Source organism: Fundulus heteroclitus, chromosome 2 (genome assembly GCF_011125445.2).
Source record: "Fundulus heteroclitus isolate FHET01 chromosome 2, MU-UCD_Fhet_4.1, whole genome shotgun sequence".
Classification (NCBI taxonomy): Eukaryota; Metazoa; Chordata; class Actinopteri; order Cyprinodontiformes; family Fundulidae; genus Fundulus; species Fundulus heteroclitus.
Window position 1 is genome coordinate 27,440,075 of NC_046362.1, and position 13,225 is coordinate 27,453,299.

The 13,225-nt window shown below is 40.3% G+C and overlaps 1 protein-coding gene across 1 annotated transcript; it reads right to left on the reverse strand.

Moving 5' to 3' along the window:
• Nucleotides 1-491: 491 nt before the first annotated feature.
• Nucleotides 492-12,985, reverse strand: si:ch73-62b13.1 (uncharacterized protein LOC100002270 homolog). Its single transcript, XM_036151935.1, has 4 exons — nucleotides 12,882-12,985; nucleotides 10,237-10,380; nucleotides 7,783-7,954; nucleotides 492-3,685 (listed from the first exon to the last, which is right to left on the reverse strand). Exons 3-4 carry the CDS (start codon nucleotides 7,919-7,921, stop codon nucleotides 2,559-2,561), a joined length of 1,266 nt encoding a protein of 421 aa, XP_036007828.1. The 5' UTR covers nucleotides 7,922-7,954; nucleotides 10,237-10,380; nucleotides 12,882-12,985; the 3' UTR covers nucleotides 492-2,558.
• Between the last annotated feature and the right edge of the window lie 240 nt (nucleotides 12,986-13,225).

Genomic DNA, 13,225 nt, shown 5'->3' on the forward strand with positions numbered 1-13,225 from the left:
CTTGGCTTCAACTACCTTCTTACATTCCCTTCCTCACAGATAGAACGTTTTCATGCTACATAAAATTTTAATTTCCTTTACTATGACTCATTAAATGTCAGCTCAAAGGTGTTTTCACACAAAAACACTGGAGATGGTAAGGAAAATGTGTGGACAGTTGAGTCTGAGTTTCTTTTGTGGATGATGTTTACACGTATCTCACGGCAGGTGATTTTTTTTTCTCTCTGTTTGCCGCAGAAGCACTTCATACAGCTGTAAATGGAGGTGAAGGGATGAGGGAGAGCAACTGACTTCAGCACACAGGAGGCAAGACATAATGCAGAAAATACAGTGTGGAAATTGCTGTTTTATTTTCAACACAGTGCAATGGGAGATGATGCTCTTTGTTCAACTAAAACAGAGACCGCAGTTATCTGAAAGTATCTAAGATATTAAATGGAAAGGAACATACAGGTCTGAAGAAAAAAGAATGCAGCTGCTACGTTCTCCGGCCTTTGTAACCTTTTGTTCTGGATGATTTGCATTTGTACGTTTGCTCCTGCTGGCTCTGGACGTTTAAATTGGGAGCTAGATGTAAAATCTCTGCAAGACTTAAAAGGAAATGTCACAAACCACATGTCAAATATTGTTGAAATGTGTTAGAACAGTTTTGCAAGGTATATTTTTTAAATAATTAGCTTTGAATATTACATGAAGTCATTGTTAATATTTATTTTCCTGTGTTGCTATGCAGGGAGGGGGTGACTCTCTTGAGAAATAAGGGATAAACGAACAATAACCCCCCTTGTCAGATCAGACAGAATGAAAGATCAGCAGCTGGAATGAATTGAAAACATTTAAACACAACAATACTGAATCATGAGATACAGATCATTTACTACGTTTTTGAATATTTAAAGACTAGGTTTTAAAACAGGAAACATCAAATCCACCAACTTCTTTTTCGTTACAAAATGACAATGATGCTGCATTAACTCTTAGTTAATACGAGTATTAACTACGAGTAACAGCAAACAGGCTTAAATTGGAGGCAACCGGACTTTCGTTCAATTCTTTCTGAAAACATTTTGACACCTATCCAGGCGTCCTTGTCAGAGCAGTATTTCAATACTGGAAAATAGTTTAGTATAATATTATGAAACCTCACAAAGCCTGATTTTATTTTGTTGCTGACCTAATCCTTTTTCAAATCCACATGGCGTGTTGTTCTTGAAGATCTAACGCCTTATTCATGATTTGGTCTTCGTGGATTTTACTAAGGGTATCCTGATCAAGATTTTTTTTGTCCCTGACATTGGTTTGTGTCATTTCAGATTCTGCTGCTGAGTCATAATTCAATGCTACCTTAAAATGGAGTCCATGTACAAAATAACTAGTTTTAACTAACCAACCAAAATGACTGTTCTGAAGGCGTTTAACTAAAAACAAGCAAAGAGTTTCCTGTATGGTAACAGTTGTGTACCGTCACAACCAAAGTAAAAGTTGTTCTTGTGACACACAAAATTAGGAATTTGCTTTGAACATCTTAAAGTTCGATGACAAGAGTTTTGAGCTGTGCTCTGCTGTGGACAGTTTTGAGTAGATCACATGCCAAGAGAAAGACTAGGATCTGCAACAGCCAATACAGTCTCTCACTATCAATATTTTTTAAGGAGTGAAACAGACATGGTTGAGCTCAAAATTATGGAGACAGATGGCAGTCATTCAACTAAAAAGCTTAAATCTGATAAAAATTAACTCAGGCATCTCCTATCAGATGAAAAGACAATCAGGGTAAGGGATTTTAAAAAAGATGATCGGTTTTTATTTACATTTTAACAAAAACCGACATGGCGAAAAGATTATATGCACCCTTCTCAATGGAAAAGCTTTTTTGGCATTGTAGCAATAGAATGCTCATTACAATTACTGAGAAAATATTTGCATACTAGTATTTCTGACCATTCATGTTTTGGGATGTACTCCAAATTTTTGCGATTGAAAAGTCGTCGCCTCAGCCTTTAGCTCGCCCCACAGGTTATGTATCGAGTACAAAATGTTAATGTTACTGTCAGTCAGAAGAATGTTGTTTGTCAAATTAAATAATTAGCTTAAATCTGAATCTGATAAATGTAACAAATAAAATAAAAAATGATCCATAAAAGTAAAAAAAAGCCAGGCTTTTAGATCAACAAAATTATGATTATGGCCTAAATACAGTCACGTAAGCGGTGCCCATGATAATAGGCTATAATTTAAAAAAGCTGACAAAGCAAATACAACGTCACGCAGTTCATTGGGGGTGCAGCTCGGCATGTACCAGCCTTGATTGGGACCCCAGGCCAATACCTAAGTAATATAGGTATGGGTATACAGCAGAAATAGTAGAACCAATATTGCATCATTGTGTCAGTGAAAAAATTGGCACTTTTGAAACATTTAACAGAAACCCACCAACAATAGCAAAGGACTTTAGGCATGGGTCAGAACTAAAATAAGTTACATTCATTTTATCAGCGTCTTGACAGAATGAAATCTGAGCATAGACACATTTTTAAATAAGCAACTCGCTCGCGTCATCATGTGACAGGCCGAAATGTTCTGTGCTCCACTAAACTTTGCGACAAGTTTCTGAGTTCGGCTGCGGAATAAACCTGCCTGTATCCGAGCAGAGCCAACGTGTCGCCGCAAAGATTCTGAATCGTTCTCACAATGTCAAAGCTTAGACGAAGCCTCCAGCTTTCTGCCGTGGCTCTGGAGTCTCTAGTGGTGGAGTATTTGTAATTCCACTCAGACGGAGCCGACACATTGGTGTTGGTGTTCTTCACAATCCACATCCTCACCCTGTCTTCCATCTCCAGCCCCACAAACCTGTAAATCTCAGTCGCCCAGGCAATTGGATCAAGAGCCAAGTCCTCATAGCGCACAAGCATGTAGCGCCCTCGCAGCCACGCCGGTCTCTGAAAGCCTGTCTCCGCAGAGGCAGCCATGTCCTTACAGGTGCTGGTGATCTGCGAGAGGTCCACGTATCGAGGCTGCCGTCCGGTGACGTTCCATATTTTCCAAGCACGAAACTGGTCAGAGAATGCCATGATGCGTGACGCAAGGATGGCTCTGGGGTCTCTCACCAGGTGGATGAGCTTCAGGTCCAGTCGCGGATCCTCCGTCAGAGTTCGCAGGTCTCCCACCTCAGGGATCCGCACGGTTTTTATGGCTATGTGTCCTCTTGACATACATGACATGGAGGCTAGAGTGAGGTTCAGGACGCCGCACTTTTTGGGACACCAGATTTCATCAGGTGAATCAGATATTGCAGCAACCACCCCTTCCAAGCAAACCGGAGGAGAACAGAGGGCATGGCTCGAGCTCCGTCTGAAAAAGGAGCTTGTGATGTGGTCCTGGGGCTCAGGGCGGATGTAATTCTCCATGAAGTGAAGGTCGCAGGTGTACAAGTTTAAGAGGAGGTCCCTATATGCTCCCAGTAAAGCCCGGCGGTCTAGAGTTCGCCGCAGCCTGCTGCTGGAGTTAGTGAAGGCCTGCTGGACGTGGTAGAGGGGCTCAAAAACGTAGAAGATCCCAGGATGCTGGTTGAGGAGCTGTCCTGTGAAGGAGGAGCCGCTACGCGTGGTTGCAAAAAGCAGTATATGCTTCTGAGGCAACTCGGTGGGCATCCAGCTGTCATCGCACAGGGCAGCCCATCTGGAATCTTGAGCAAAAACAAAAAAAGATAAAATGTGCGCTTTCAAAATGTCATTCAGATCAGGCTTTCACTAAAAGTGGCAGGTTTGAAATAACTCACTGCAGAAAAGAGGGTATAATCACTTTAAAGGTTAGGGAAATTGAGATCTGTTTCAGAAAATAAACAACCTTAGCTCATGAATGTAAACTAGAGTATTATTTGTATCCCTTTAATCCTAGGAAACTACAAATTAAAGTTAATAAAGTTTAAATAATTCAAAGAGTAAACATCCAGGAGACTGATGGTGGTTTCGAAAGGTTGGTTATGAAATGGTGGATTTCTAAATATAGAGCCAAATGTGTAATTACTGCTGATGAAGAGTTGATTGCAAGTGAGATTTTTTTTTTTTATGCCAGGGCACGGGCTGGCAAGTTACATCTGCGCTGTGAGTGGGATGGGAGGATAATTGCAAGATAAATAATGCAGTTTTACATTTCTCTTTTCCCCATTTACAGGTAAATCTCATATTTAGTGCTCAGCTTTCCTTTTTATTTTGCATCTCTAACAGCACTGATGTTGACTCCTCATCCCGAAAGTCTTTGCTGAAATCATAATATTACCAATCAAGCATTGAATGTTTCTCTACACCCCCCAGCAGATACATTTAAAATTTTAGGCACACAAAAACATTAGGAAAAAAGTATGGAATGTGTAAACGTTTTTCTTAGTAAATGTATTTTTAATGGGGCTGTTAATATGACATTCACACCATATGTCGATAGCAAACCAGGTAATCCATGTATACAAGGAAATCCAGACAAAATGAATAGTCAATAAATCAACACAGTTACTGTGGGATGACATATTGAATAATTTTTGACGATTATGAAGAAATGAAATGGCATTAAAATCATGAAAAGCCAAGAAAATATAGTCCTGATTAAAATCTTTACCTTTTCTAAAAAAAAAGAGAGGTAAGTAATTATAAATATTTGAATTTTGTGGTGGTAGATTGTAACAAGCTTTTAAGTATAGCTTCAAAACATAAACAAAGAAACAAGGACAAAAGACAATATAAAGTTTAAGGAAATTAGCAATAGCTGCATTTAAATGCAAACACTCTCAGATGATCAAAGGTTTTGGACCATTAGCCTTAAAAATCCTAACTCCATCTGGCATTCATGTTATTTTTGTCAGGCATTCACTTTCTCATAATCGTCTGAGTGTTAAGAGAGGCAAAGAGAAAAAAAGGTTTTCTTGAGGTGAGACGGTCATGTACATTTATTCAAAGATTGTGAGGGGAGTCGGACAAGAAGGTCAAGTGGTAGATCCTAAAAAAAGGATCTAGTGAAGTCACCATGCAGATACAGCGAAATCTTTTTTTTTTTTCCCAGTGTCCTGTCTAGCAATGTGGCAATAGGAATACAGAAAAATCTTAGACTCAAATTAAGTCCATCGGGGATGCTGCCAGTTGCTCCATAACCATAAGGCAGCATCTGTGAGAAAGGGCCTTAAATAATAATAATAATAAAAAAAAACATTCTTCAAAGGCCATGTCTGTTCACACACATGCACATTTACCTATTTGGACTTTGAAAGGGAGTACCAAACATGGGATCCTGAGAGATGAAAGGAAATGTTGCTCTCTGACAAGACAAAATGTTTCCATCATGACTGGCATGGGAAGATCATCTCCCCATGTGGCGCAGTGGAGCCAGAGGCTTTTTCCTTCAAAAGGAAACAATGGAGCAGGCTGTGCAGGAACGTCAATCACATCTAGCTATGGAAAGATGTTGTAGTGGGTCTTTCTCTTGACTGGTAGCTGTTCTCTGGGCGGTGATGACTCGGTCTTTCAACAGGACAGCACAGCAGTTCACTATCACCATCTGACAGAGGACTTGTTTCAGGAAGATATAGTCCCTCTTTTGGACCATTTTACCTTGTTCCCGGATATAAATCCCACTGAAAAACTCTATGCATGGCGGGCAAGAGTGGTTTACCAAAACCGTTGTCAGTTTCAGACTCTAATATACCCTTAGAAGTCATGTTCTACCATGAAAGTGAAGAGAAGAGCAGTGAGGCTTTTTACAACTGGGGTATTTTTTGATGCCTTTAGTTGCTTTTTGTGGGCTCTTTGGGTTTTGGTCCTAAAACTTTTGATCATCTGTTTTTCCTTCTGCTCCTGATCTTTTTTGTCACATTTTGAAGTCCAACTTCCAGCTGGTTACGCTCCGGCAGCACAAAAAGTGAATACTGGTATGTTTTTCCTGGTCTTCGAATTTTGAGCAGTACGCCCTAAAGAAGATCGTGCAACTCTTAAACAAACTAATCAAATTGGTAACAAGTAATTGAATTCAGTTGATCCAACTTAATTTAGTCTATAAGTTGTCAAGTTAAACCACCGTAAGTAAATTGAGTTGGTTAAACTTAATTTAATTTCATGTTTCCAATTGATGCAATTTAAATTGGAGCTGCATTCTCTTTTTAGAGTGCAATGTGGATCAAATCTGTCAGTGTTTAGAAAGCTATCATGTTGCACATCAGTGCAAATTAATATCAGCTGGTTCAGCCCCAATTGATGGTCTGTAAAATTATTTCTCATTACCAAGACATTGCACAAAACGCATGTCTTAATGGGTAAAAAGAAAGCACTCCCTGAAGAAATCCACAACCTCACTGTTGCCAAACAAACTGATGGGGTTAGTTACAAATGTATTTGTAAATTTCCAAATGTTCCAGTGAGCTCAATTGAAGTCATAATGTGAAAGTGGAAAGAACAATAATTTCACCATAAAGCAGCCACAACCTGCTGCTCCACACAAGATTTCTGCTGGAACTGAACATAATATTTAAAAGAGTTGTCGACAAACTAAGCACAACTCTCAGAAGCCTTCAGAAAGACCTGCAATTAGCAGGTACAGTTGTTCCATATAAACAAAGAGTAATACACCCACCACCACTGACTCTTTACACACAAGACTCCACTGCTGAAGAAAAAGCGTGTTAGTGCTCATTTGCACCATTACTGAACCCTTGGAAGTCATTGTACACGCTGTGTTTGGAGAAGGAATGGCACTACACATCGCCTTCCAAAACATCCCACACAAACACACTGTGAAGATCAGAGGTGAGATGGCGTTGTGCTGCTATTGAGCATGTGGTACCGCCAGATTTCATAGGATTGAAGGACGGATGAAGAAACTTACAGCAACATCCTTGAGAAGAATCGAAATTATATTTAAGGGTGTGTTTTTTAACAAGACAGTGATTCAAAATGAAGCAACAGAAATACTCAGTTGGTTTAGGGCACAGGTGTCAAACTCAAGGCCCGCGGGCCGAGTCCGGCCCGTCAAAGGAAATTACCCGGCCCTCAAGAGCCAAAAAAAAAAGGCATATGTCATAAAGTAGAGGCATATATCCTTTTAAAGTGTATAAAGTGGCTAAAACTGTGCCTCCTGTAAGTGTAACTCACCCAAATATCTACTTTTCTTGCAGATAAACTGTATAAACTGGGCCTAAGTTTGCTACTTTTATGTTACTGTGCATTTTTTATACTTCTGTGTGAACTGGAATGAAATTATGAAATGAAAAGTATCGTCTATACACGTGCAACCGGTCCTTTTAATGACTTCATGACGCCAAAATGCCCCTATATAGAAATGAGTTTGACACCCCTGGTTTAGGGGAAAGAAATAAAGTCACTAGAAAGGACCAATTAGTGTTGTAAAATGTGCCAAAATTTGTGCCAAATTCAAACAAACTAGAGAAATTAATCCGATTTGTTTCTCCACACACGCCATGTCTTGACGTTGTTATAACAAATGAAAGGTTTTTAAACTATAAATATTTAATTGATTTCAGTGAGTGTTTTCAATCCCAGTCCTTTCCTTGTGTCCTTTCACATATTTACACAAATCTGCATTTATAGCCTAATAGGGGTTGATTCCTTTGTAGGTGTGGACTACTTGGATCGTCACCCACATATGGTGTGAATTTAATGTCAGTAGCCCCAATTAAATATATTGTGTGAGCAAAATATTCTTCAAGTCAATACTTATTTTCCCTGTAGTATTTGCACACTTTTTTAGACTTTTGCAGAGTTTTAATGTGCCGTCACATTGTACCTCTGTGGTATCTGCTCCTGCAGCGGTAGGCTCTTTGGCAGGGTCCAGACAGTGAGTCCCTCAGGGTTTGGATAGCCGTGTACTGGACCCCAAGAGACGTGCACACCAGCAGCAGCACCGTCTTCCAGGAGCACTCCATCCTGCCCCCACCTCCAGCTCTACATCCTTCACTCTGGTGCCGCAGGGAAGACACAAATTGAGGTTTTATTTTGATGGCTTTTTTTTCAGCGTCTTGCATGTGCAGCTCGCCTATAGTGACACCTCTAGGGAGTTTACTGATGGTCTTTAGAGCAGCTCTTATTGGTGTTGTTGGGAATATTGCTTAAAGGTGCTTTCTTGACAGACAATTGCATAAATATTTAACATTTTCCTTTCTGCAATATATGCCACGTTTATTCCAGTCAGTCCACACTGCCCACCTTAACAGCAGGTTTGTCGCAGTAAAAAATTATTTTGAAGATTATTTTCACATTTATTGGTGCTTTAAATATTAAACATCCTATTAACATATTCTGGCTGCTGACATTTATAGTGGCAGAAATATTTAAACATTTCAAACCTAAAGCTAAACTGGGTGTTATTTATCAGGAAGAAATACTGTGAAATATTTTATCCACGTGGAAAGAACTGAGCAATGTTTTCCATTTATGACATAAAGCGGACAGCAAAAGTATGTATTACCCTGAAGCTTTTTCACATTTTGCCATGTTAGAACCTAAAGCTTTTATACATCTTATGGAGGTTTTGCGTGCTAGACCATCACAAAGTAGAGTGTAATTGTGAAATGGAAAGTAAAGGTTGCATGGTTTTAGTGCAGCAAGTCTTTTGGGGGGTAAGTCTGCAGGCTTTGCACATATAAAGAGTGATGTCTTTGCCTGGTTTTCTGCAAAGATAACAAAAACACTGCAGAATAGCTTCATCAGATGGGATAGAGAGCATCTGCTGGCAGAAATTTTCAAGCCTTATAATCAGACTTGTTTTTGGGCCACGGGTCTGCAACCATGGCTCCAGAGCTACAAGTGACTCTTCAGACCTTCAACAGCAGCTCTTCATAATTCTGGCCATGAATGAATTAAACAATGTTTGACAAAATAATGCAAATAAAAAAAAAAATCTTTGTTTAGCTTGTTTCCTTTTGCCTGACATTTGCAGAACAGAATGACACTAAGAGGGACAGAATTGTGTTCTGTGAAATGTTCTTTTACCATAAGGACATCATTCTGTTTTTTCTGTCGACATATATTTTTTCATAAATGTGGATCATTCCCTTGGAGAAAATATTTGTATAGTCTTTTTGTCAATGTTTGTTGTTTTTCTTCATTCCAAACCCTACAAATATAAATAAAGTGGTGGATGTTTAATCTGAAAATTAAAAAGCAATTTCATATCATCCATAAAAGTAAAAATTTAAAAAACTATTAAATTTTTTTTTCTTTTTTAAATGGCTCAAGGAGCATTTTATTCAACTGGACCAAGGTGAAAATGGCTCTTTGGATGGTAAATCTTGCTCAACCTTCTAGATTTTGACTGAGCTGTTGTAACATGAATATTTTTGATTCAGTCCGTCTGTTGTACCTCTGCTTGTTATCATGCAGGAAGGTCAACCTCCACCCCAGTCCTAACTCTTTTGCTGCCTACAACAGGATTTTCTTTTCACATTCCCATATGTTTAGCTGTATTTAACTCTAACCAGACCCCCTGTCAAACTGAAGAAACATATCCCAATAGGATAATGCTGTCATCACCATGTTACGCAGTGAAAACTGGGAGTACAGTTTGATGTGCAACGCATATCATTTGGCAGCTGAACCTGAAGATGAACCCGAAGAAACTTTGCAGCTGTAGAGTGAGACAATGTACAAATGTTCAAGGGGTATGAGGAGAGCTTTAAATAACTTAAATACAGTGTGTGAATGGTTTAAAACGTCTACATTTTTGTCAGAAAGGCTTGATAGTATTTCTGTGCAAAGGTCAGACCTTAATTTGGAAGGCATAGCGCTGACGCATCTACAACAGCTCCACAATTCAGGACACTTTGCATTGCTGTTGCATAATTGCATTTCATCTTTACCTCTCCCTCTTCTTGGTAATTAAGCCTGTAAGCCCAGGAGAGGGCTGCGTACACCATGGATAAATATAGCTGTCTTCTTGAGAGGAGAAGTTTCCTTTGTGTGCTTCTGAGTTCTTTGCCACTGGCCATCAAAGAGCAAAGGGAGATGGGACTTTTTCCAGATGGAGTAAGTGGGAAATAAAAGCTGCCATCCATTCATGGCTACATGCCGCAAACTGATGGTAGATAATAACGTGTGATCACTGGGTGCAAACTGTCCCTTCATCCCTCAAAGTGGCTTTGCAGGGGCAATCATTATTAAAACCATAGGTAAGTAGCCTATATATCACATTCCTGACTAAAATAAATGTTCCCCCTCCCCTTTTTTTTTTTAGCCTCCTTACCCTCGTTCCGTCTCTCTTCAATCTGCTTCTTCTTCATTAATGATGTTTATGTGTCCCTGGCAGACTCGTATCCTCGGGAATGTATCACACTGAGCTTTTGATGTTCCATTAATCACAAACAGCGCCAACCGAAAGACGTTTACTCTGTGGGTGAGGGGAAACGGAATCAAGCTGACATCATGAGACATTCTGTTTGAATACAGTAAAAAAAAGAAGAAGAAAAAAAACAGGGAATGAACGCATCAAGGGAAGAAACTTTCTTAAACTGAAAGCTGTAGACAGTAAGCAGGAACTCCCGGTAGCGGTGTGTAGTTTGCTACTATAAGAAGCAGAAGTAACTGAGGGAGAGTGGGCAGTGGCATATAACGACTGCATGAATGGGTACAAATAATAAGAACCTTTGACCAGAGTCTCATCTCTTCCATGACACTTAAAAAAAAAAAAAAAGTCAATTAAATAGCTCTGTCATCCACACCGAGCTTGTACTGCACAGCTGGCTGACCAAGGCAGATCATATGATTCCTTGGAGGCGGGTTTTGTTTTCCTTTCCGGTCATGATCAGGGCTCAGAGCCTCTTTTCTCCTCACCCTGCTGCCCTCCGAAGAATGAAGATAGATGCTCCAATAGATTTCGGCAATTTGATTTGCAAGTCCCCCTGCCTGCTGGTCTTATAACTCCTCCAGCAAACGGACTAGTGTCAGAAATAATGGACCCTCCGTCAACAACTGGAAGGGGGACTACAGGCTCTGGTTTTTGTATCCCTCATAAAATAACAGTTCTTACAAGGGATAAGAGTCTTGGGGACAGGATCAACGAAAGATTATGCTGTGTGGCGTGCGTTCCTCGGGCTAGTTTGAGTTGTAAATTCAGTGAGCGCGGTCGCTGCTGCTGCCGAGACAACACAGCCAGCAGCGAGAGTGCTGTGCTGCACGGTGTGAGAAAGGTAATTGCCTCTGTGGAAAAACAAAAGCAACAAATGAGGTTAGAAGTTAGTGATGAAGGCGGGACTGAGGGATTTGGGATCCGACTTATTGAGGGATGAGGACAGAGCCATAGATTTTTCTATTAGGGGCCCCTCTGAGAGTTCACACATCCTCAGAGCGGGGCTGTTTATTGGCGAAGGCTGATGATCAATCCTGGAAAACCCAGAGGGGCCAAGCAACAGCAGCAACGCCGGGAGCCCTCGGCTGGTCTTTCTTGCTCTGTTGTCCATTTATCAATCTCTTTTTTTTCCTGCCCTTTTTCTCTCTATTTTAACAAATTTCACACCTACAGAGCTGCAGTGAGCAAGATGCATGTGACCCTTTGGCTACATGAGGAACTCCTGTGTAGAGAAAAGATTAATCTTGTCCAACATGGTTCCAAAAGCACGCAAAATGCACACACACACACACAATAATAAAGCAAAGGCAGTGGTGTGGAAGATGGAAAAATGAAGAAAAAGGTCAATTCTCATTGTGTCTTGTCTGTGATTATAAAAGTGTTGCCTTTATAGGTTGCTGGATCAGGACTGGAGGCTGTTCTCATAAATTCAGTGAAAATAGCCATTTCAGCCTTTTTGAGTAAAATAAAAAAGACACACCAATCAAGAAAAACATTACCACCATTGGTAAATGGTGGTAAAAAAAGCAGGACAAAATGTTAGAGCGTTAGGGTGGACAAGAGCTGGAGGTGACTAGAACAATGGGTCAGAGTATATAAAAAAATGCGCCTAGTTGTTGTTAGCTATGACAGTTGAGGTTTCACTTCAATACATCCCAAGATTGCCCCTTCGTTGGTGCCCAAATAAAAATCTTAGGAGGTCTTAATTTCAAAATAGCTTTTAAATTTCTCTGAAATAACACTGCCATTTACAAAAGCAACATATTAGAAGCAACAAATCAGATGATAAACTAAGGGATCTGTAGTTTACAGTCATGTTTTCTTACTTACAGTGTTTATAACAGCCTAACACTTGTTGGGGGATAAATATAATGTCCTAACAAGATATGCAAATATTGCAAGCCACTCCAAAGCCATGCAACTGTGTGGAGTGAGTCATATAACAACACAAAGCAAAAAACAATGGGTCCTGCCAGCCACATGAATGCCACTTTTAAATGTGCTACAAATGTAGATTTTTTTTTCAATAATGAGGTATTCCCCTGGCAGCTGTAGCAGCTTTCAGTGGGTTTCTGCACCCTGCCACAAAGCAGAAATGCTTCAGGTATGGGTTGAGGAGCAATCAAGTTTCTATAGGATGTGTTTGACAAAGAAATCTGATCCATGAAGTCCCCACATCATAACTCAGGAGCTACAACTAACATCTTGGTTTCAGACACAACAGAAGACCTTCAGAGGTCTAATGGGGTGTATCCATGCATCATAATGTTATGCCTGATCAGTGTAAACACACAAGGATTAATCTTAGTTTAGAAGACAGTTAAGCTTTACTGGTGCAAACGATTGTAATACATCCAATCTAAAAGTCCCATAGTATAAAAATAGTAGAGTAATAAAACAAAAGTTTAAGAACGATTATGAGGAAACACCCACAAAAGCCAAACCCATCAAAATTGAATTATGTGTTGACTACTATCCAGTGTTCTGCCAACAGTGTCTGCGCGTAAACGGAACAAGCTCTGAAAACAGAAAAGCCGCCTTACCATCAGAGCTTTCAATCAGATGTTGTATTCCTCCGGCCAGTCCAGCTCCGGGCTGTGCATTTGTGAAGCTGTGTGAAAGGGAGAGAGAGTATGTGTGTGTGTGTGTGTGTGTGTGTGTGTGTGTGTGTGTGTGTGTGTGTGTGTGTGTGTGTAAGTGTGTCAGTGGCTGCCGGTGTCCGGAGCCGAAGTGCGTTCAGAGCCGGAGATGCGCCACGGATAGAGAGCGGCTGGGAAAAAGAGACGCGTGTAAAGCCCCCCTCCAGAGGAAGAATGGATTTCAAGAGCTGAGACATCAGATTGGGTGCGAGATTACCCCCCCCCCCCCTCTTCTCCGTGCTTTATGT